The 22,985-nt window shown below is 43.9% G+C and overlaps 1 protein-coding gene across 2 annotated transcripts in view; it reads left to right on the top strand.

The window, feature by feature from the left end:
* The window catches only part of LOC134337486 (F-BAR domain only protein 2-like), an 82,533-nt gene that overhangs the window by 30,127 nt on the left and 29,421 nt on the right, over positions 1–22,985 (top strand). For both annotated transcript variants that reach the window (XM_063032545.1, XM_063032544.1), the window contains exons 2-6: positions 14,582–14,673; positions 15,709–15,783; positions 16,249–16,390; positions 17,464–17,616; positions 19,690–19,794. In XM_063032545.1, coding sequence (XP_062888615.1) covers positions 14,621–14,673; positions 15,709–15,783; positions 16,249–16,390; positions 17,464–17,616; positions 19,690–19,794 — 528 coding nt within the window. In that variant the 5' untranslated portion in view covers positions 14,582–14,620. The remainder of the gene's footprint in view (positions 1–14,581; positions 14,674–15,708; positions 15,784–16,248; positions 16,391–17,463; positions 17,617–19,689; positions 19,795–22,985) is intronic.

A 22,985-nucleotide genomic window follows, 5' to 3' on the forward strand; every position in this document is an offset into this window, starting at 1 on the left:
GGGAGGTTCTGGATGGAAATGTTCCACAACACAAAATAAAAAGATCCTTCGAAACATCAAGACAAATTCCAGTTGGAGGGAAGGGGGATGAATTTTAATTTGAAAACATATGTGCCTTCCTAATCACCTACACGCTGGCCTTCAGTAATTTGTGTCCAATCAACTAGATCTCCATGCACATGACCACCACCCAGAGTTTCACCAGTTAATACACAACAATAGAGCACAGGATGCGTTGATAACTTTTACTTTTTCCCATTTTATAGTCTATCTGCATGCTCTTGCCCTCCAGCTCAGTTTGACCATGTACACTGAAAGTTTCCTTACACCCTCTTCTGTAGTCGCAGTACCACTTTGTTTAATTTCCACAGCCAAATCATTGATATGCATGGTGAAAAGCTGGGGCCCATGCATAGTCCGTTCAGTGCCCCACTAGTCCCAGCCTACCAACCTGAGAACAATTCACCTCGTTGATTTGTTTCCCAATTCTCTATCTAAATAAATTGGTAAATTAATGTAACACGTACCAAGGTACAGTGGAAAAACTTTGTTTTGCATGCCATCCATACAAACATTTCATGACACCACGCATTGACTTAGTACAAGGTAAAACAATAACAGAATGCAGAAGAAAGTGTTACAGTTATGGAAGAAAGTGCAGTGCAGGCAGATGGTAAAGTGCAAGATCATCTTGGGTGGATGGCGGTCAAGCATCTATCTTATCAAACAGCAGGATACAAATTGTCCTTCACACTGGTGGTACATGCTTTCAAGCTGTTGAATCTGTTGGCTGATGGGAGGGGTGAGAACAGAGAGTGTCTGAGTGGGTGAGGGCTTTGATTATGTTGGCTGCTTTACCAAGCAGCAAGAAGCATAGAAAGAGTCTGTGGAAGAGAGGCTGGCGCCTGTGGTGCACTGAGATATGCCCACGCCTCTCTGCAGTTCCTAGTAGTTATAGGCAAAATCAATTTACAACCTAATAAATTGACAGTTTTGTTTGGTATAATTCCTCAATATATTCACGGTATTTCTATATCAGACCAACACATAATTGCATTTGTCACATTATTGGCTAGAAGGGCTATTTTATTAAAATGGAAAGGTGCTTCTGCTCCCACTTTGATACAATGGTTCTCTCAGGTGATGTTATGTCTTAGTTTGGAAAAAATCAGAAGCCGAACTTTTGATCCTAGATTTGACTTTGAGAAAAGTTGGGGCTCTTTTGCCCATTACTATTATTTGATTTGAGTTCATTAAGATGGTCCTAGTAGTTATAGGCAGAACAGTTGCATCACCAAGCCTTGATGCATCGGAATAGAATGCATTTGTTGGTGCATTGATTAAAACATCGGTAAGTGTCAATGGGGATATGCTCCTTTCTCAGCTTTCATGGTTATGGCATCTGCATGGCCGGACCAGGACAGGTGATGCTCACTCCGAGGGACTTAAAGCTCTCAACCCTCTTGACTTCAGTACCATTGATGTAGACCGGAGTGTGTGCACTGTTTTTCATCCTGAATTCAACGACCAGCTCCTTTGCTTTGCTGACATTGAGGGAAAGGTTGTTGTCATGGCACCATGTCACCAGGCTCTCTATCTTCTTGCTGACTCTGACATCATTATTTGGCCCATTACGGTGATGTCATCTGCAAACTTGTAGATGGGATTAGAGCAGAATGTGACCACACTACTGTGAGTGTATAAAGTTTGGAGCTGGGGTGGGTGCTGAGGATGTGGCCTTGTGGAGCACAAGTGTTGAGGATAGTCATGATATGATTATCTATCCAAAGGCAGGTATTGCTGCCTATCCTTGCCGATGGGCAGACTGTTGGTCAGGAAGTCAAGGATCCAATTGAAACTAATGTCACTATATTACTCATCAAAGTTGCTGGTGAACGCAGCAGGCCAGGCAGCATCTGTAGGAAGAGGTACAGTCCAAGTTTCGGGCCTTGGCCCTTCGTCAGGACTAACTGAAAGAAGAACTAGTAAGAGATTTGAAAGGGGGAGGGGGAGATCCAAAATGATGGGAGAAGACAGGAGGGGGAGGGATGGAGCCAAGAGCTGGACAGTTGATTGGCAAAAGGGATATGAGAGGATCATGGGACGGGAGGCCTAGGGAGAAAGAAAGGGGGAGGGGAGAAGCCCAGAGGATGGGCAAGGGGTATAGTGAGAGAGACAGAGGGAGAAAAAGGAGGGAGAGAAAAAGGAGGGGGGGGGAGCCCATCCTCTGGGCTTCCTCCCTCCCCCTTTCTTTCTCCCTAGGCCTCCCGTCCCATGATCCTCTCATATCCCTTTTGCCAATCAACTGTCCAGCTCTTGGCTCCATCCCTCCCCCTCCTGTCTTCTCCTATCATTTTGGATCTCCCCCTCCCCCTCCCACTTTCAAATCTCTTACTAGCTCTTCTTTCAGTTAGTCCTGACGAAGGGTCTCGGCCCAAAACGTCGACTGTACCTCTTCCTAGAGATGCTGCCTGGCCTGCTGCGTTCACCAGCAACTTTGATGTGTGTTGCTTGAATTTCCAGCATCTGCAGAATTCCTTGTGTTTGAGTCAGTATATTACTACCCAGTCTCATATACTCTAAGATTTTGATCTACCTCCTATGTACTTCCTTATCAAAATCATTCTGAAGTCCAAATAGACCTTAACCTCTGCTCTATCCATTCTTCTAGACATGACGCCAAGGAGCTCCATTATATTAGACAGAAGCTATTTGCCTTTCATATACCATGATGTCTCTACTTATTCCCATTTATTCCAGATTGTTCTGTTGCTTTACACTTCATTATAAAATGCAACATTTTCCCGACCACTGACGTCAGGTCAACAGGTTGGTAGTTTCCTGCTTTCTCTCTGCCTCCTTTTTTAATTTGCTTCCCTCCAATCCACAGACACAATTCTAGAATCCATAGAACCTTAGAAGATGATCATCACATTATCCGCTATCTCTACAACCACCTCTTTCTAAACTCTGGGATATAGATCATTGTGACCTTTAGCATATTTTCGTTTTGATGCTCACGATCTTCTCCAATATCTTTGGCCATTTGTAATTGATAGATTCTTGATTCTTTAATATACTTATGGCGTATTTTTAAATTTCTGTGTCTGAAAGAGATACATGTTTGCCCTTTGCTGGTCTGTTGTTTATCTATAAAAGTTGTTGTGGTACATTTTAGAACAGAGATAAGGAGGAATTTCTTTAGCCTGCGGGTGATGAATCTGTGGAATTCATTGCCACGGACAGCTGTAGAGGCCAAATCTTTGGGTATGTTTAAAGCAGAGATTGAGAGGTTCTTAATTAGTAAGGGTGTCAAAGGTTATGGGGCGTATAGAGGAGAATGAAGTTGAGAGGGTAATAAATCAGCTATTATGCAAATAGCCTAATTCTGCTCTTATGTTTTATGAACCTATTTTTATTTTAGCCAGTTTGCTCTCATATTCTATCCTTGCTGCTGCTTCTATCAAAGTCTTGGTCCTTTTTTTTTTGCTGAGTTCCAAAATGCTTCCAGTCCTCAGGCTTACTGCTATTTCTGGTAACGTTAGAAATCTCTTCCTTTGATTTAATGCTCCCTTTAAGTTCTCTTGACAGGCAGAAATGAATTACTTTCTCTGTTAGATTTTGTACCTGAAGGAATTTTATTTTTCAACTTGTGTGATGCTTTTTGAAAAATGCTAATTATTGTCGAACCAATGGAATGAAGGTGTAGCCTGTAGCAAAGGGACATGGGCAAAGCTTAGGATGAGGAGGAGAGCATTCAGCTCTTCATTCCTGTCTTGCCATTGATAGATCATTGCTGCTCTGTATCTTGAGTGTTTTCCCAATCAATCAGTCAACTCTTCTCTCATACAGCCTTATAGTTATCTTTGCTTAAGCCTCATGCACTGAGCTGTATCGCCCTCAGTTCTCAATGTAAAAGTGCATTATTTCCCCAAAGACCATTTCAGCCACAAGATTATCAGTTTACTCTTTTTCATTGCATAAAATGAGATCCAAAATAGCCATTTTCTCCAGTTGGATCCTCAAAATGTTACAACTCTTACAGTGGTGCTAGGAAGTTTGTGAACCCTGTAGAATTTTCTCTATTTCTGCGTAAATGGACAATCCGTTTTACCTCCATGACGTACTGATTCCACCTGTAGTAACAGACTGATTTCACCAAGGTGCAACAGTGAACGCCACAGGAGATCCTTTCCTCCTCCTCCTCCTCCAAGTATATGATTTCATTATACATCTGTATTTTGCCCTATTACTTTTTAATGCACATTTTGTATCTTTTTCGTACCTCAATTCTTACATTTTTGTATTTCAAAGTATACATTTCTGAGTTAGTAACCTTGCAATAATAATTTTCTTTGGGATAAATAAAGATTTTTCTTAGCTTATCTTGCCTTAAATATGGCCTAAAATGTAATCAGAACTTCATGGAAGTCCTAAAACTAGATAAGGAGAACCCAATTAAATAAATAACATAAAAATCATTATACTGTTCATTTATCTATTGAGAAAAATGATCCAATATTACATGTATTTGTTGGAAAAAGTGTGTGAACCTTTGTTTTCAGTAACTGGTGTGACTCCCTTGTACGGCAATAACTTCAACCAAACGTCTCCGGTAACTGTTGATCAGTCCTGCACATCGGCTTGGAGGAATTTTACACCAATCCTCCTTACAAAACTGCATCAACTCTGGGATGCTGGTTGGCTTCCTTGCATGAACTGCTTGCTTCAGGTCCATGCACAGCATTTCGATAGGATTAAGGTCAGGACTTTGACTCGGCCATTCCAAAACACAAATTTTCTTCTTTTTAAACCATTCTGTTGTTGATTTGCTCTTGCCTTTCAGATCATTGTATTGTTACATTATCCAACTGCTTTTAAGCTTTGGGTGTTGGACCGCTACCCTGACATTCCCCTGTAAAATGTCTTGATACGATTTTGAATTCATTGTATCCTCAACGATTGCAAGCTGTCCAGGCCCTGATGCAGCAAAGCAGCCCCAAACCATGATGCACTCTCCTCCATGTTTCACAGTTGAGATGAGGTTTTGGTGTTGGTGTTCAGTGCCTGTTTACCTCCAAAAATAGCAGTGTACATTTCTGGCAACAAATTCAACATTTGTCTCATCTGTCCACAGAACATTGTTCCAGAAGCATTGTTGAACATCCAGGTGGTTTTTTTGCAAAATTGAGAAGTGCAGCAATGTTTTTTTTCAAAGAGTAGTGGTTTCCTCCGTGTTGTCCTTCCATGAACACCATTCTTGTTCAGTGCTTTTCTTATAGTGGACACATGAGCAGAGACTTTAGCAAGTTCTAGAGATTTCTACAGGCCTTTTCCTGTTACTCTTGGTTTTTCACCTCCTTCAGCATTGCATCTTGTGCTATTGGTGTGATCTTAACAGGATGCCCACTCCTAGGGAGAGTAGCAACAGTACTGAGTTTCCTCAATTTGTAGACGGTTTCTCTTACTGTGGACTGATAACACTCAGGTCATTAGAAATGCTTTTGTAGCCTTTTCCAACTTCATGCATCTCTACAATTCTTCTTCCTATGTCCTCTGAAAGTTGTTCTAGTTGAGGCATGGTGTGCATAAACAGATCTTTCTTGAGAAGAGCAGACTCTGTCAGTAACCTGACTTTGTGTTTTTTTTTTATAAGGCAGGGCACCTCGACAACCCACACCTCCAATCTCATCTCATTGATGGGAACACCTGACTCCAAATAGCTTTTGTAGAAGGCATTGCCCCAGAGGTTCATATACCTTTTCCAACAAATACATGTGATATTGGATCATTTTTCTCAATAAATAAATGAACAAGTATACTGTTTTTCTGTTATTTATTTAATTGGGTTCTCTTTATCTTGGTTTAGGACATGTGAAGATCTTTTTTTTTGGCGTGTGCCTGCGTGCGTGTGCGTCTGTGTGTCCGTGCGTGCGTCCGTGATGATGTCTTTTTCATGGCTATTACAAGGCGCGAGGAGAGGAGAGAGAGAGACTGTGTGGTGCGCCACTCCTCACACAAACATTTTCGCAGTATTTCCCCTTTATTTTACGAGGTCGAGTTGTGATCTCGACACTCAGCCCGGCACGGATGGAAAGTGTACTCGGGGGTGGACCCAACTGGTTTCGAACCTGGGAACCTCTGCTCCCGGGTCCGGCGCCGATGTCGTTGCGCCACCAGCCGGCCCAGGACATGTGAAGATCTGATCACATTTTAGGTCGTATCTATAGAAATAGAGAAAATTCTACAGGGTTCGCAAACTTTCTCTCACCACCATGCTTTCCATGAATTCGTCTTCTACCCGGTTACAGGAAATTTGATTTTTCCAGTTCATGAGCAAGTTCAAGTCTTGATTACTAGTGTATTACACATGTTGTGCTTCATGACACACACAATATTACTAGTAACCTATAGTTGTCTGGTGGTGTAATGGCATCCACAGCGGACCTTCGAGGTGAGTGATCTGGGGTTCGAATCTGCCTGGCTCCTTGCACACTTTCCATCCATGCTGGGTTGAGCATTGAGCCACTAACTTGACCTCATTAAAAAGACAGTCAGATATTAAATAAGTGGCAAGGTTGCCACCTATTGTACCACAAAGTGCAGAGAGGAACAACAAACCCTACCAGTGTTTATTTCCCTGTGCTATCTTGCATCCTAATCTGCAAAGATGTAGCTGTCATTTCTCAGCTACACCTATCTTTCTTATTAATGGAAATGTCTGGGCGTTGAGGGGATGACCTTCAATTGGAGGATAAGGGCATTGGAGAGATGGATATTGATCGGAGAATTGAAGAATAAGATGTGGCTGGGATGGAAGACCATAAGACTAGGGAATGGTCACCAGGGTTGAATGGACGTCAGTGGGGGAAATGGGTATTTGATTATGTTTCCTCATTCCCCAGCACTGAATTTTTCCAATGAGTTGGGATTTAACATAGATATTCATGGAACAAGGACAACACCATGAGAGGCTTTTGGAATGATCTTGCCTTGGGTTGGAAATGGCTCACGGAGTAAGCGAGGCCTACCACCGTGGGCTCTGGGTGGGATTGGCTTGGTGCTGGAGTTGAAACGTTCCTCTGGAACAGCCTGAAATCTGTCAAGGTGCAGCTGTTATTTGCCGGTCTCAAAGTGACTCCTGTTCCGCATTTGGCTCTCATTAAATGTTGATGCTGGACTGCCTGGCAGCAGTGTTTGAACTGTCAGCAGCTCAGTTTACAAGCTCTGATTAATTGATGAAATCGGTGGTGCGACTGCATGGTGATGGGTCTGAATTTTTACCTTCTCGTAATTTCCCAGTCGATCCTTGCTCACTAGGTTTATTCCTCTCCCCAACACACCAAACCTCATCACCTCAGGTCTAGGACGATGCTTCCTGTCCCTTTTCCGCAGTAGCTGACTCACCTATATCCTTGGCCAACTGGTCTCTGGTGTCAGTGTACATTTAAACAGTATGTAGTTAAGCAAAGGTCAGAAACAGGATCGATCCTTGCTCAGATAGACCCCTGGAGGTACTCGATGGGGGGAGGGATTAGAGTTTTACCGGAGGAAAGGAACGTGGAGAAGCTGTGGAAGATAACAAAGGGACAGCCATTCAGCTGAGTCTGTCTTGTCATTGTTAATCCCTGGCTGTTCTGCCTGAGGCCCTCACTGTAACTGGGCAATGGTACAAGGATGATGCTAAGAGAATTCTGCTGTGGTAGGGCTAAGCAGGCCCAAGTTGTGATGCTCCTTTACCATGGCTTCTTCCTCTGTCATTAGGCATTAAACCAAAGATTTCTCAAGAAGGAGCTGGAGAAATTACTGCTGACTACACCCAGCCCAACAGTTACCGATTCGCCAAGGTGCCATCAGGGAGACCATCATCACATGTCATCTCCAAATTGTCTTCATGCGACCGTTCTGCTAACTGTTGATTGCTCATGGCCGTTTGACCTATTGTCCCGTAAATTGCTGGTTGCTATCATGTCTGTTCCGGTATTGTCCTGTGTTTCATGCTTAGCACTGAACCACAATCAGTTCTGGTACGTTTCACATTCTGGCAATAAAGTAATTCTGATTCTGACCAAGTGAAAGTTTCTGTGGTCACAACTTGAATGAAAAGCTAGGAATTTCCTCTTGGTTTATTCTCTGTCAGTCTCACTGCCTGAGGAATCCTGCTTCATTGGTTGGCATATTTCCTACTTGACAAGGGTGACTGTGGTATAAAACAGTGCATTTGCTGTGCTGCATTTCAGGGCATTGTGAAAAGTACTATGCAAATGTATATCTTTATGAGGGGAGGGATTTTTAGTTCTGGCCCTGCTGCCTGGACCCTGATCTGCTGTTAAGGGCATATCTTGCTCTTGAGCAGTCCTATGAGTTTGAGAATAACTTGCTTTGATTCCACTTCTGTGTGTCCTGAAATGGCTACTGGGGTCAATTTTGTACCCACCTGCCGGTGATGCAGGTGAGGTAGGGGGTGCTTTACAGAGTGGCTGAGTTCTTTGGGAGCACTGTGCCCTCACTGTTATAACGAGCTCCACTGACCCTCTCTGGTTGCTCCAACTCCATCTTGAGCTCTCATGGCCTGGGACCCTCGTGTATTGGTGAGGGCATTACAAATGGGACCATGATACCTCAAGTATCTCTGCAAGGAAGCTTGATGCAAGGATGGAGCAACGAAGCAGCCTTGTCTGGCCAGAGTTTGCATTGTTAACAGGTGTAGAATGGAGATAAATAGCTGAGTAGATGCACTTAAAGTCCCTCTCATTTGTCAGTGTCAAATCCTTTTGACAGTCTGGTAAAGACCACGTATGATGGTTGATGCTGTATTTTTCACAATGGTGCCCATTATATTTCTGTACTGAAACCCGAAGGAGCTGACTAGTCATTGGAAAGAGCCAGAAAGCTGGATCCTTGCAGAGAAATTCCTCCAGCAAGCGGAAGGGGACCCTCTGTAGTTTCCGTGGTCTGATTCGTCTTGTTCAGAGATGTTCATGACTGCAGTCTCCCGTGAGGCCCTTGGCTGGTCGAGGTGCCAGAGGCCACTTTCTGCCAACTTTACAAACTTCCCTCAGGAGGCCACCCGCCTCAGAGCCCTTTGAACTTTCAGTTTTTAATTTTGTAAATTGAGCTATTAATTGGGCTCTTTACAGATAGTGAGTGATTTCTTTATCTGGTTTTGGGAGGAAATTAAGGCATTTATGTTCAATGGAGAGAGAGAGAGTGAGTTTTAATTTTGGGAAAGAAAGTTAATTTTGGTCCGAATATCCGGACAACTCTGCGCATCGCTGTCTATTTTGTGATGGAAAACTGACCCTAGACTTATGATCCTTTTCTCATCTTCTACAACTCTAGAACAGAACTGTACGGCACAGTACAGGCCCTTCAGCCCATTGTGTTGTGCTGACCTTTTAATCCACTTCACAATCAATCTAACTCTTCTCTCCTACATCACCCTCTATTTTTCTTTCATCTATGTGCCTATCTAAGAGTCTCTTAAATGCCCCTAATGTATCTGTATCTGCCTCTAACGCCATCTCCAGAAGTGTGTTTCTGACACTCCCTGTCCAAAAAAAAACTACCTCTGACATCTTCCCTTAAACTTTCCTCCACCACCTTAAACTGATGTCCTCTGCTCCTAACTATTGCCATCCTAGTGCGAAATGGTACTGGCTGTCCACAATGTCTATGCCTTTTATTTTCTTTGTACACCTCTATCAATTCGCCTTTCATCATCCTTCGCTCCAAACAGAAACGCAACCTTTCCTCCTTAGACGTTCTCAAATCCAAGCAGCATCCTGGTAAATTTCCTCTGCACCTTCTCTAAAGCTTCCTCATCATTTCTATAATGAGGAGACCAGAACTGGACATGACACTCTCATGAAAGTAAGAGTGCTGAAGGAGGCCATGCAGTCCATCACGCTTGTACTAGCTCTCATTTGATTCCCATCAATCTCATTTCTCTTACTACTTTCTCTGTAACCAAATCTTTTGCGTGTGCCCGTCAATTCACTCTGACTCTCTTACAGTCGACCTACATGGGGAGTACTTTACGACAGCTAATTAACCTACCAACCAGCACACCTTGGAATTGGTGGGTGAAGGGGGTAGTGTGTGTGTGTGTGTGTGTGTGTGTGTGGAATCCATGCATCCACTGGGAGAATTCCATGCACACTGCATCATAGTTAAAGATTGAACCCAGGAGACTGGAGTATCAAGCAACAGCACTACCTGCTGCACCGCCATGCTTCCCACCCTTGACCCCCAAATGACCTCAAGCCATTTTGTCGTCGTGTTGTCCCAGAAAGGGAGAGAGACTTGGCTGAGAATTGCCTCAAATCTACTTCCTTCCCAGGTTTACCTGGAATCTGTTCCTCAAAATGAGCTCGGCACGAATTCTTTAAAACAAAAGGAGGAAAATAGAGGTTTCAAGCAACGATGTAAGCAGTGTAAAGGAGGCGTTCTTAACCAACTCTCTGCTCCTGGGAGGAATTTGGTTAAACAAAATCAGAAATGTCACTGTGACGATTACCAAGCCCTCCATAATGGAAATGAATGGTAAAAGTCACAGGGCAGCTTTCAGCTTGCAAGCACCTAGTTAGCCCACCAGTGTTCTTTAGGGAAGGCAATCTGTCTTTGCCCTTTCTGGGCCAATATGGGCCTTCAGACCCTCAACAAAATGATCAACTCTTAACTGCCCTTGAAGTCTTTGAGCAATCCCCTCGGGTTTTTTAAAAGCTTGCTTTCATGGGTTAAGTAGGTCAGCAGTACGAACACATTTGGGTGGCGACGAATGCTGGCTGCAGCCCGCTCTGTGACTCCTGTAGCCATGGAGATGACCAAACTGGGGGCCGAGAATGGGGAATCATGTGAGCAGAGATAAGGTGAGGAGATAGCTGGCACGTTTTTTTTCAAACCTCAAAACAAAGTTCAAAGTAAGACTTGTTATCAGAGTACATATATGTCACCACATACAACCCTGAGATTATTTTTCCTACAGGCATACTCAGCAAATCTATAGAATAGTAACTGTAAACAGGATCAATGAAAGAACAAGAGAAGACAACAAAGTGTGCAAATGCAAATATAAATAAATAGCAATAAATAACGAGAGCATGAAATAACAAGATAAAGAGACCTTAAAGAGAGATAATTGGTTGCAGGAACATCTCAGTAGACGAGGTAGTTATCCTCTATTGTTCAAGAGCCTGATGGTTGAGGGGTAGTAACTGTTCTTGAATCTGGTGGTGCGAGTCCTGAGGCTCCTGTACCTTCTACCTGATGGCAGCAGCGTGAAAAGAGCATGGTCTGGGTGATGAGCATCTTTAATGGTGGATGCTGTTTTCCTGTTAGTGTTTCGTTTAGATGTGCTCAATGGATGGGAGGGCTTTACCCGTGATGTACTGGGCCGAATCCCCTACTCCTTGTAGGATTTTCCGCTCAAAGGCATTGGTGTTCCCATACCAGGCTATAATGCAGCCAGTCAGCACTCTTTCCACCACACATCTATAGAAGTTTGCCAAGGTTTTTGATGCCCTGCTGAATCTCTGCAGACTCCTGAGGAAGTAGAGGTTCTGTTGAGCTTTCTTTGCAATTACATTTACGTGATGGGTCCAGAACAGGTTCTCTGAGCTAGTGGCACCCAGGAATTTAAAGTTACTGACCCTCTCCACCTCTCAAATACTGGCTCATGGACCTTTGTTGGGAACTGAGAGCAGTGGAGGAAGTGTAAAATCACCAGTGACCAGACCACCATTGTTTGGGATGGAAGAACAGGCGCTCAGCTCTCTGAAGGACGGGGATTACCTGCAGGAGGAAGATCCACTGAGGAAATGCGTACTTAGTTCCAAATTATTGGGCTGGAATAGAGAAATGAGAACGTCTGCTCTGAGACTCCATCTGCAGTGTAATGAGAGAACAAGGACTTCCTGAGAAACATCTGTGTCTCCGCAAGGCAGTTTCCCACTGGCCGCATGAGCAACAGGATCCCATCTGAGAATGTGTATTAAATTTCTCCATGTCCAGTGTCCAATCCCCTAATAACGCTACCCATCCTTAAGTTTGGAAAGAATTGACTTTTCTTGCATCACTCTTCTACACTTCAGCCACTGCTGAATGACCCAAGATACAGAATGATCCCTTTTGGATGGGTTTTTTTTTTCCTCAAGAGCGAGAGGAAATTTGAGAGTGAGCTCGGCTGTCTTTCTGTCACTTTGCATGTGGTAAGCAGACCTGGTACTTCCACTTCTCAGGCTTGCATGCGATCAACACTTGGTTAGCCTGAGAGGATGTGGTCGGGTAACTGCCCTCTAGACGCCCAGGAGCACACACAAACCTTCCTTCCCCCTGACCTCCTTAATTCACCGGATTATAGGATTTTCTGCTTCTCTGAGGCTCTTTATTGTTGAATCCTTACTGTCTAAATGTAGGCAGTGAGAGAGCAAGGCCTGTGTGCGATGCTGGAGGTAACAGAATCAGACTGAACTCAGATACACGCTATGATGAAGAGACTGTCAACAATCACTGTTGAAAAATGTGAATACGAAAAGCAGATGGAAGGCTGGGGTCCTAAACTAGGGTAGGTGGTAGATTTGAGTTCTTGACAGGCTGGTGGAACTGCGCTGCTGGAAACGGAAGTTGATTTCTGTAGAACTTTGCACATGCATGAAGTGCATTGAATCTTAACCACAATTTAAAGGTTCTCTCTCCTGCAGCATAACTAATATTGTGCACAATGCTTCTCAAAATCGGAATGATATGGACAGACAATCTGTTCTTGATGTGCCAAGTTATAAAAATGAGCAAAAAAAACTTCAGAAAGAACTCATCTGCTTCCCCCCCCTCCCACCCAAATAAGGCAGTGGGGTCTTTTAAATCCACCAGAGAGAGGAGTCGAGGATTAGATTTAACATCTCATCCAAAACGATAATACCTCCAGTTCGCTCTTCTTTGGTACCACTCAGAGAGTCAGCTTGGATTAGCTCTATGTCGGAGCCATCTTTATCAAATTACTGCAGTGCACCAAAACAAGGAGATAGCTATCATAGAGATAATGGAGGTTGATCAGATTAATTCTTGGGGTGGAAGAATTAAAACAATCTAGGTCTATAATCTCGAATTTGGAAGAATCAGAATCAGGTTTATTATCTCTGACGTGTGGTAAAATATGTAGTTTTGTGGCAGCAGTACAGAGCAAGACATAAAAATTACAAGAAGAATATCGATCAAAAATGTAGCAGAAGAAGAGAGCGAAATACTGAGGTAGTGTTCATGGCCCATTCAAGAATCTGATGGTGGAGGGGAAGAAGCTGTTCCTAAAACATTGAGTGTGGGTCTTCAGGCTCCTGCACCACCTCCTTAATGGGTATTGATATTGTTGAAACTTGCAGATTTTTATGGAGTTCCAAGATAAAGGGTCCACATGAAGAATCTTGACCAGAAACGCCGACAGTCCATTTCCCTCCATACATACTGCTAGTCCTATATAACCATATAACAATTACAGCACAGAAACAGGCCATCTCGGCCCTTCTAGTCCGTGCCGAACTCTTACACTCACCTAGTCCCACCGATCTGCACTCAGCCCATAACCCTCCATTCTTTTCCTGTCCATATATCTATCCAATTTAACTTTAAATGACAACATTGAACCTGCCTCAACCACTTCTGCTGGAAGCTCGTTCCACACAGCTACCACTCTCTGAGTAAAGAAGTTCCCCCTCATGTTACCCCTAAACTTTTGCCCTTTAACTCTCAACTCATGTCCTCTTGTTTGAATCTCCCCCACTCTCAATGGAAAAAGCCTATCCACATCAACTCTATCTATCCCCCTCATAATCTTAAATACCTCTATCAAGTCCCCCCTCAACCTTCTACGCTCCAAAGAATAAAGACCCAACTTGTTCAACCTTTCTCTGTAACTTAGCTGATGGAACCCAGGTAACATTCTAGTAAACCTTCTCTGTACTCCAGTCCTGTTGAGTTCCTCCAGCACTTTGAGTGTTGCTACTCATTGAGTTTCACAGGATAGGTGCAATGATGCAGATTTCTCCTTGCTGGAGTATCTAGCGTTGGTTTCAAAGAGGTCAGCCATCCAAGAATGGAGATGAAATGATAGTAAGTGTTTGAAATTCTCTACCCAGGAGGGCTGTGGAGGCTCAGATGCAGAGTGTATATTTTCTGATGCCAGTGAGGCAGGAAAGCAGAAATGACATTCTGTCTGCTGTGGTCTTGGCACAAGCAACAGGCCTACTCGTTTCTTCTTTTCACTCGGCTATAGGGTTGTGGTCACATCAGGCAGACACTGTGCAAGCTGGAGAATTTTGAGGAAGTCATTAAAAAAGCAAAATTTTAAAAGGTTCTGCTTCCCTTAATCAGTTTGCAAACTAGAAAGAAAACATTTTAGAATCAGACTGAAAGTGACCATTTTTTTCTGAAGAAACAATGTACACAGAGTGACTCTCACCATAAGCATCGACAACTATATTCAATGGATTCACGTTGTGCTGGTTCTGGGTGGGCGTTGCATTAAGCTGACTAGGATTTGTCGGGTTTTGTGGTTTATACTAATGTGGCTTTGCTTTGCCTGATACAGGGGGAGAAAAACAATGGTTTTGATGTCCTTTACCACAACATGAAACACGGGCAGATCTCGGTCAAAGAGCTGGCTGACTTTGTAAGGGAAAGGTGAGTCTGTCCTAGTCATCCAGCCACTTCACTGTTCCTTTTATTGGGGAGCTTGCAGAGGTAGTCTTGAGGTATGGAGGGTAAGTGAAGTTTATGGACCCCAAGGGGGAGTTGTTTCTTATGGACCTTGGGGTTTGGGAGGATGCAGATGGAGATTTAGGGTTATTCCTCTGGTAGTTGCAGACAGTAATATTACAGGCACAGCAAGTGAGGAAGCCAAACAGTCTATTGGTTTTCAAGGGTTTAGAGTGTAACAATAATAAAAAAAAATCCTGCTTCACTGTCCCAGGCTTTGATGAAATCTCACGTGGTGCACTGCAGACAATCTTGGTCCCTGCACCTGAGGAAGGATTCACATGCTTTGGAGGTTCAGTGTAGATTCACTGACTTCTGGGATCAGGGAGAAAAGAGATTGAGCTGAGTTGGCACACAACACTGGAGCTTAGAAAAATAAGGAGTCATTTTGTTAAGGCATGCATGATTAGGAAAGAGATTAATGGGTCAATTGTTGAGAGGCTGTGTCCTCAGGCAGAAGTCTAGAAATAGGAACACTACCTTTTTGGCAAGGGGGGCATTTGGCATTTGGGACTGAGATGAAGAGACTTTCTTCAATTAGAGTATTGTGAATCTCTGGAATTTTCTCTGAGAGCATTGTATGCTGAGTTACTAAGAATTCAAGGCTATGACAACTGTTTTCTTTATTCTACGTGCTGAAGCAACTTGGTGGGCAGAGGAAGAGGACTGAAGGGATTGACAAGCAAGTGGGGATGACCCTCAGGGTCGGTCATGAGACTGAAAGGTGGTACGGGCTCAAGACGTCAAATGGTCCCGTCCTGTGTTCTTAATGTGCCTGTTCCTTGAGCTGCTCGTTGTTGCGAAGCATGGGCTGATGTTGAGTTTGTTGTGAAGTGCCTATATCCCTGTTTGGGATTTTTCATCTGGAGTTTTAAATGTAAGGTGTATAACAAGTTAAACTTTCTGCTTTTTTTAAATTAAATAAGTTATTGGTATTTACCAGTGGCTGTTGTCCTGCAGAGCACTGATTGAGGAATCCTACTCCAAATCCATGGCCAAACTGTCTAAGATGGTGAGCACTAACAGCATGCTGGGGTAAGTTCTGCTCTTCCCCTTCCACTGCACGGAACAGGCAAGGGTCTGACCAGGCTTCTTGGTGTGCAGTCATTTGCACCAATTTCCTGTATGTTCAGGCTCTTGCTTATGGGTTCTGATCATGACACCTCATCAGAAGTTCTCTATTTGAGATGCCTCTGGGCTGACCAGGAACCAGGACCCCAGAAGAGTTTAGTGTGGTTAGCATGCCCAGCACCCCATGGGTTGGAGTCATTCTGTGACTCCAGGGTGCTGAGGGCTGGGTCAGGGTGTGGCCAGATCTGGTCAAGGTCACCATGTAGTCCCAACGCCCCGAGTGTCAGGATCAGCGTGTGGTCAGTGCATGTTGAATCCCAGGTGGGAAGGTGTCACCATGGCCTTGTAGTGCCTCCCAGCCAGAGAACACGGACTGTCACTGCATCCATTCGGGTGCCATCGAGATAGTAATACTGCGGATTTTTGCAGGACCTTTGCTCCAATGTGGGAGGTATTTCGGATTTCAGTTGACAAGTTAGCGCTGTGCCACCTGGAGCTGGTGAGGAAACTCCACGATTTGATTAAAGAGATGAACCGATTCAACGAGGAGCAGGTCAAAGTGCACAGGAAGGTAAGCCTTCTTCGCATCACTATCATCCCCAATTTCTCTCTTTCACCCCACTCCCTTGACCCTTCCACATTCACTTGTCGTTGCCGATGGACTGGACTCTGACAACATGCCCCTGTTCCTCAATCACACTTTGTCATTTGTACTCAAGGACAGCCTGGCCCCTGTCACCACATTGCCCTCCGGTTTGAACGAGGACATGCCATTTTAATATAGAAATTGACTAGTTGTATGTAAGTATTGATCCAACAGAACCTTTGTGCACTCCGGAATTCTATCATTTGCATATTTAAGTACCAATCACAATACACATTTCAGGAGTTAATAGCCAATTAAATCCACATGGTAAAGGCCAATAATACTTGAGAATTGGTAAAATGACAGTCCAACAGTAGGAGTTGCCCCGAATCCTTCATTTGCATCTTTATCTTGGTATGCTCAGTGACCTCGGTTCCCAGGCTTGAGGGGAAAGGCGGTACAAGAGTTTTGAAGGCTTTTAAGGACCATGTTTGGCCTGAGTGACTGCATTTTGTCTGCGCACTGTCTCTGTCAGCTTATCATGTTGACCTGAGCCTTAACACAGAGAAAGTGTCCGTGCTCTGTTGCGATCAGCACACATTTTAACTCTTGCTTTGCTCCACGCACCATTTGGCCATCGAGTCTATACTGGCTCACAAAAACATTTCCCCCTTTACTTACTCCCTTGTGAACTATTCCCTCTCGCACGTCCATCAAGTCAGGTACTACCACTCACCCGGAGTGATTTTAATCAACCGGATGCTCTGCGTTGCACTGTGGGAGGAAGGTGCAGCACCAGGGGTAAACAAATGAAATCCCACAGAGACGGCCGGGATGTCGGGATCAACGCTGGCTCGTTGGTGCAGTGAGGGAGCAGAACTACCACTTGTGCCCTTGTATCGTCCTTCCTGTTTGCTTTCGGGTTGGGTGTGAGGATTTGATTTTTGTGACCAGCTCTTTACTTTATGAGCATTCCGACCATCAATATTAGACGCTGGTATTTTGAGTGTTATGAACAGATTAGATATATCGTGAGCAATGTCCCTCTTTTCTCCCAGACAAAGGAGGAGGTGTCGGGCACACTGGAAGCAGTCCAGAATGTTCAGTCCAGTGTCCAGCTCCTACAGAAATGCAAGGACAATTATCACAGCAAGTGGCTGGAATGGGACCGGCTGAAAAAGGACAGAGCGTCTCAGAAGGAAATTGATAAGGTGACTAATGCTGAGGCCCGGAATTTCTCAGTTTTGCTTTTAACGGGAAAGGAGAGTAGGCAGGAGCAGGGTGTTGAACGGGTTAATTACCAATTAACATTATGGATCTGTGTCTGGGTTAGAATTGTTTGTATGGCTTGGGTCACATGGCTTGACTGATTGGCTGATAGTGAGGACGTCACAGAGTTAATCCTGGGTCTGAGAGGTGCCTCGAACTGTGCAGTACTGAAAGTTTTATAAACCATGTTCTGTATATAACAGTGGCAACATGGCTCATTTTTCAGTCGACATCAGCCGATCAGCCAATATATCCTCTTAAAGATCAGGGTGAGAGGACATCTACGCTGTACAGCCAGCTGATTCTTTTGTCACCAAGGGCATGGCTTCTCCGAGTCTGCCCTTGTCCAGGGTTCGCAGCTCCCTCTCCCTCCCCACACCCCCTCCCCTGATCCAGTCTCCCCATGTCATGGTAAGAAAGTGGATTGTAAGAAATCGGATCATTCTGCTCTGCCGTGCAAAAGAGCTGATGCGCTGCACCAAACACCATTTTCCTGCCCTATCCCCATATCCGTTAATCTGTATAATATTCACAAGATCTAATGATCTGTTTCAAATTGAATAAGTAACTGAGCCTTCCCATCCTTCCAGGATAGAAGTTTCAAAGATTCACCTCCCTCTGGGTGAAGTTGTTTGTTTGTTTATTTAGTTAGAGAGACAGCGCAAACAGGTCCTTCCGGCCTAACGAGCTGCGCCACCCAGCAATCCGCCAAATTACGCTCGCCTAATCACAGGACAACTTACAGTCACCAATTAACCTACCTGGCTCGTCTTTGGACTGGGGGAGGAAACCGGAGGACCTGGAGGAAACCCATACATTCTACGAGGAGGACTTACAGAGATTCCTTATAGATGGCTCTGGAATTGAACTCCGAACTTTGAACACCCCAAGCTGTAATAGTATCACGCTAACCAATACTATTACAGTCATCTTTTGCTAAATTCCAAAATACTCCCAAACTTAAGGCTTACTGCTTCTTCTGTTAACTGTATAAGACTTTTTCTTAAATTTAAGACTATTTTTAATTTCTTTTGTGACCTGGGCCTGCATATTCAGTATTCCACTAGTCACAGACTGTCAACCTGAGACTACCTTTCTCCCTTAACTGTTAAGCCTACTCGTAGTCCACATTAATATACTCTATTACTCCAAATTTATTGTGCTTTCACCTTGATCACCAACCTCAGAAAAGTGAAATACACCATACTCTCTGGTTTCCCACTTACCACTCCACTCAATACATTCACAAAGAATTCCAATAGTTAAACAAAGACTCTTTCCCTTTCCTAAACCCATAATGACTTTGCCCCAGCTATAAATTTTCTAAATGTCTTGATCTCAAATCCTTTATAGATTGCAGAATTTTCCCAATTGCTGACCGTGGGTCCCATTTTCTCCCTTTTCCTCTTTCTTTTAGTAAAGCCAACATTTGCTACTTTCTAAATCAATGGTAATTTGGAGGGTCATAACCAGAGATCCACTATCTCTAAAGCCACTTCTTTCAGAGCTCTGAGATGTAGATCTTGCAGTGTATCAGTTAAAAGGCACTTTAACTCTTTTTTGACAACTAGTTTTATTTCCTCTTTGTTCCTTTATTCTTGGTTGTTTTTTGATTTCTTCACTAAAGATGGACATGAAGTATTATTTAATTCCTTTGCCATTTCCTGATTCCTTGTGATAAATGCTCCTGTTCCATCTTTTAAGAACCCACATTTGCTCACGCTAGCCTTTGCTTTTTATATATCCATAGATTATATTCTTTTTTTTCTGCTTCTCACTAATTTACTTTAACATTCCCTTTCCTTTATCAAATTTTTCAGTCATCTTTCACTAAATTCTGAAATGTTCCCAAACTCCAGGCTTTTTGCTTCTTCTGTCAAGTGTATGAAGCTTTTTCTTAAATTTAAAATCATCTTAATTTCTTTTGTGACCTTGGGCCATTTTACCTACTACTGTACCTGAATGCTTTAAGGGTATGCACATTACATATGATGAAACTTGACTTCTTCCCACAGGCAGAACTCAAATCCAAGAAAGCTGCCAAGTCCTACAAGGCCAGCATTGAGAAATATCACTGTGCGAGATCGGACTATCAGCAGAAGATGGCGGAGGCTGCCCAGGTTTGAGTTTATGTGGTACTGGGTCTGCCTGATAGATTTGCCTTTGAGCCTGTGAGGGAGGAAGTGGGCGTGAAGACCTGATTTGAGGTGGAAAGAAAACAAACAATAACTTGGATTTCTACTGTGCCTTTGGCCTCAGGATGTCCTGAATACCCAAAGGTTGATGAGCAACTTCAGAAACACAGGCAAATTTCCATTGTCCCTGGGACATTGATAGTGCTGGACTCTCAGCTTTTTCAGAATACTTGATGTTATACATTGCCAGACACACTTTCACTTTTCATTTATTAACAAGTTACAGAGTAACAAAATGTGTTTTCCATTGAGCCCACGGGTTTAAATAGAGCAGGAAATATCAAGCACTCCAGACCCCAGCCCAAGCCATAAACTTGCCTGTGTTCCTGATACCTGGCGTTCTGGATCCTGACCCCATCCCCAGCTGTATGCCCAGTCCACAGCTTCGATCCCAGTCCCAGCACACCCTGGACAAGCAGCCCTGGCCATGTACCCGATTTATTCCCTTGACCCTGGCTCATATCCGGGGCTGGATTTAGTGGGGCCAGGGCCCCTGCCGACACTGTAAAATGCTGCTGTACCAAGCAAAAAAGGCAAGAACAAGAGCAAAGGTCGTACTGGTCTAAATATCAAAGCTGTGGACCAAGACACTGGTGTAGTACAATACGTAGGCTGTAAACTTACAGGCCTTAAGAGGGAGGACAGAAAGTAATGCCAGACATCCCACCCTGCAAAAACTCATTTCAGGGAGGTAGCACCATAAATTTGTGGGAGACTTCCGGGAGAGGTGGGATGTCTGCAATAGAGTAGCACCTTAGCAGCTGGCCAGCCAGTTTAAATAACGTTAGCTATGCTAATGAACGAATGACACCTGTTAAACTCACCTCAACATGTCTTTTACAGTCTTAACCCACCATGGGCAATAGAAAAGTCACTGTTGCAAACAGTGCAGCGAGCAACACTGTCATTACTTTTGACCCCTATTAGGCAGGGGTACACTTTAGTGTAGTCTGGGGTGACGTACGTTTTATATTTTTTTGGAACACTCTGCCATTGCACGCTCTCTCTCTCTCTCTCTCTCGTGGTCGCTCGCACGCTCTCAAGCGCTCTCTCTCACTCTTGCTCGCTCGCTTGCCTTCACTCTCTCGCGCGCACACTCTCTCTCGTGGTCGCTCTCGCGCTCTCTCTTGCTTTTCTCTCGCTCGCTCTCAAAAAAATTGATTTCCGTGATATTGTATATAATTTGCGGGCATCAGGGAACCACTATTCATATGCGGGAGACTCTCGGAAGTTCCGGGAGAGGTGGGATGTCTGTAATGCAGATTCTTAGTTTGAAGGACAGCATCTAAAGCACTCAAAAGTTAACCTAGGCTTAGTTGACTTAGTAAAGTTATGAAGTATGATGTATCCAATCTTAAATCTTTATTTAGCTATTGCTGCACATACCATAGGCCATATTTCTCAAACAATGCCAAAGCATTTTCATCTCGGTGTTTTTCTCAACCGTGTGTTCTGAGAAAGTAAAATGGAAATGAGAGACAAAAAGGCCAAGAGAGATGGCACTATGGCAAACTAGGAAACTTGACAATACTCCAACAATCTTTTTGAAAAATGAGATCTAGCACATACTAACCTATTGCTGTGCTGTGTGGCTTTACTAAGTTTGTAAACAGTCAACTATTAGCCTATTGCCACAAAAACAGGAACAGCACTGTCACACAAGCCTAGATACAGTATTTACAAAGTCAGATGCTTGTTTTTCAAAATTAAAGCCTAGTTCTTCTGGATTTCTTCGCAGCAAAGTCCTTGTTCAGATCACTAAAATCCAGTTTCCGAACAAAATCACTTTCAAGTGACATTAGAGTAAGATGACTCAGCCTGTCCTGTCCTGTCCCATTGTGGATCTGAGCCTATGTAGTTGAAGTTATCAGGCCTACCAAATATGTCACTGGAGCCTCGTATAGCCAGTCCCCTCTTGACCAAAAACTTCACAACCACCAACACTCTTCACAATACGTCAGTACAGTAGACACACTCTGACTCGAATTGTTCTTGCAGTTCTGTATCTATTCTTCCACTGTCAGACGCTAGTGTAACGTAGGTCAGTATCGTTTTTCTGTGGTGTTCGCTATTTTCATGCTCTCCATGCGCTCAGCGGCATGTTTCCAGTCGCTAAAGCCAGTTTGGAAGATGGACTGACAGTTACCATCACTGAAGATGTGGCATGCAAAACAAAACACACAGCTGGTGGAAGGGGAATATAAGAGCCTTTGCCTTGATATGTACTCAACATTTACAAGTTTGCGTTTGAAGTGAAATTTGGAGGAAAAATGTCTCTGCTGTTTGTATACTCGTTCTGAAGCTTTGATATCCACAACCTTATTCTGGCAGGACTCCGGCCCTTTCTTAGCCCAGTATGCTCGGACTGAATCATCTAACGTTTCCTTTCCCCAGCGAGCAGGATCAGTGCTGTAAGGATCCTCAGTAGCGGTAACGTTAACTTTAATGGCAGCCCGACTTGGTTGTTTGGAAGCCTCTGTGGTTGGGAATCTCAAAGTCATGCTCTCTGCCTCTTCAACGTTAGCTGCTGACTGTGGCAAGGACGGTGGTCCTGTGCTAACGCTGGTGCTAGTGCTAGCTGTCTCAGACTGTGACAAGAGCGATGTACTGCCGCATCATCGAGAACAGGTTTAAAAAATTCTGTCAATTTCAATGTCTTTTTTAATGCTTATTTCTCACGGTCCTCTTTTTCTTGTTTATTTTTTCTTTACTGTGCTCCACTCTCGTATTTTTTTTGGTCCACCATGATGATAGCTACCTATTTTGGGCCCCTCTGCAGCTCTGGCCCCTGGGCTGCAGCCCAGCCTAGCCCTGCCTAAAGTCTGGCCCTGCTCATATCCTGGAATATCAACACTTATCAGATGCCGGATGATTGGAGTTTTACTATAAATTCACTCTTGTAAATAGGAAATGGAATGGCCAAGTGGTGCACTGAACCTCTCACGGACAGTGATAAGATAATGACTAGATAATCTGTTTTTATGATGCTGGCCAGGCACAGGAGGTCTCCCTTGCTTCTCTTTGGAGTAGTGACCAAGAGAGCATTGACGATTGGTCAGGGAAGCAATAAAACCTCTGACTAATTCCTCATTCTCTTTATTTGCTGTCCCCCCCCT

Source organism: Mobula hypostoma, chromosome 24 (genome assembly GCF_963921235.1).
Source record: "Mobula hypostoma chromosome 24, sMobHyp1.1, whole genome shotgun sequence".
Taxonomy (NCBI): domain Eukaryota; kingdom Metazoa; phylum Chordata; class Chondrichthyes; order Myliobatiformes; family Myliobatidae; genus Mobula; species Mobula hypostoma.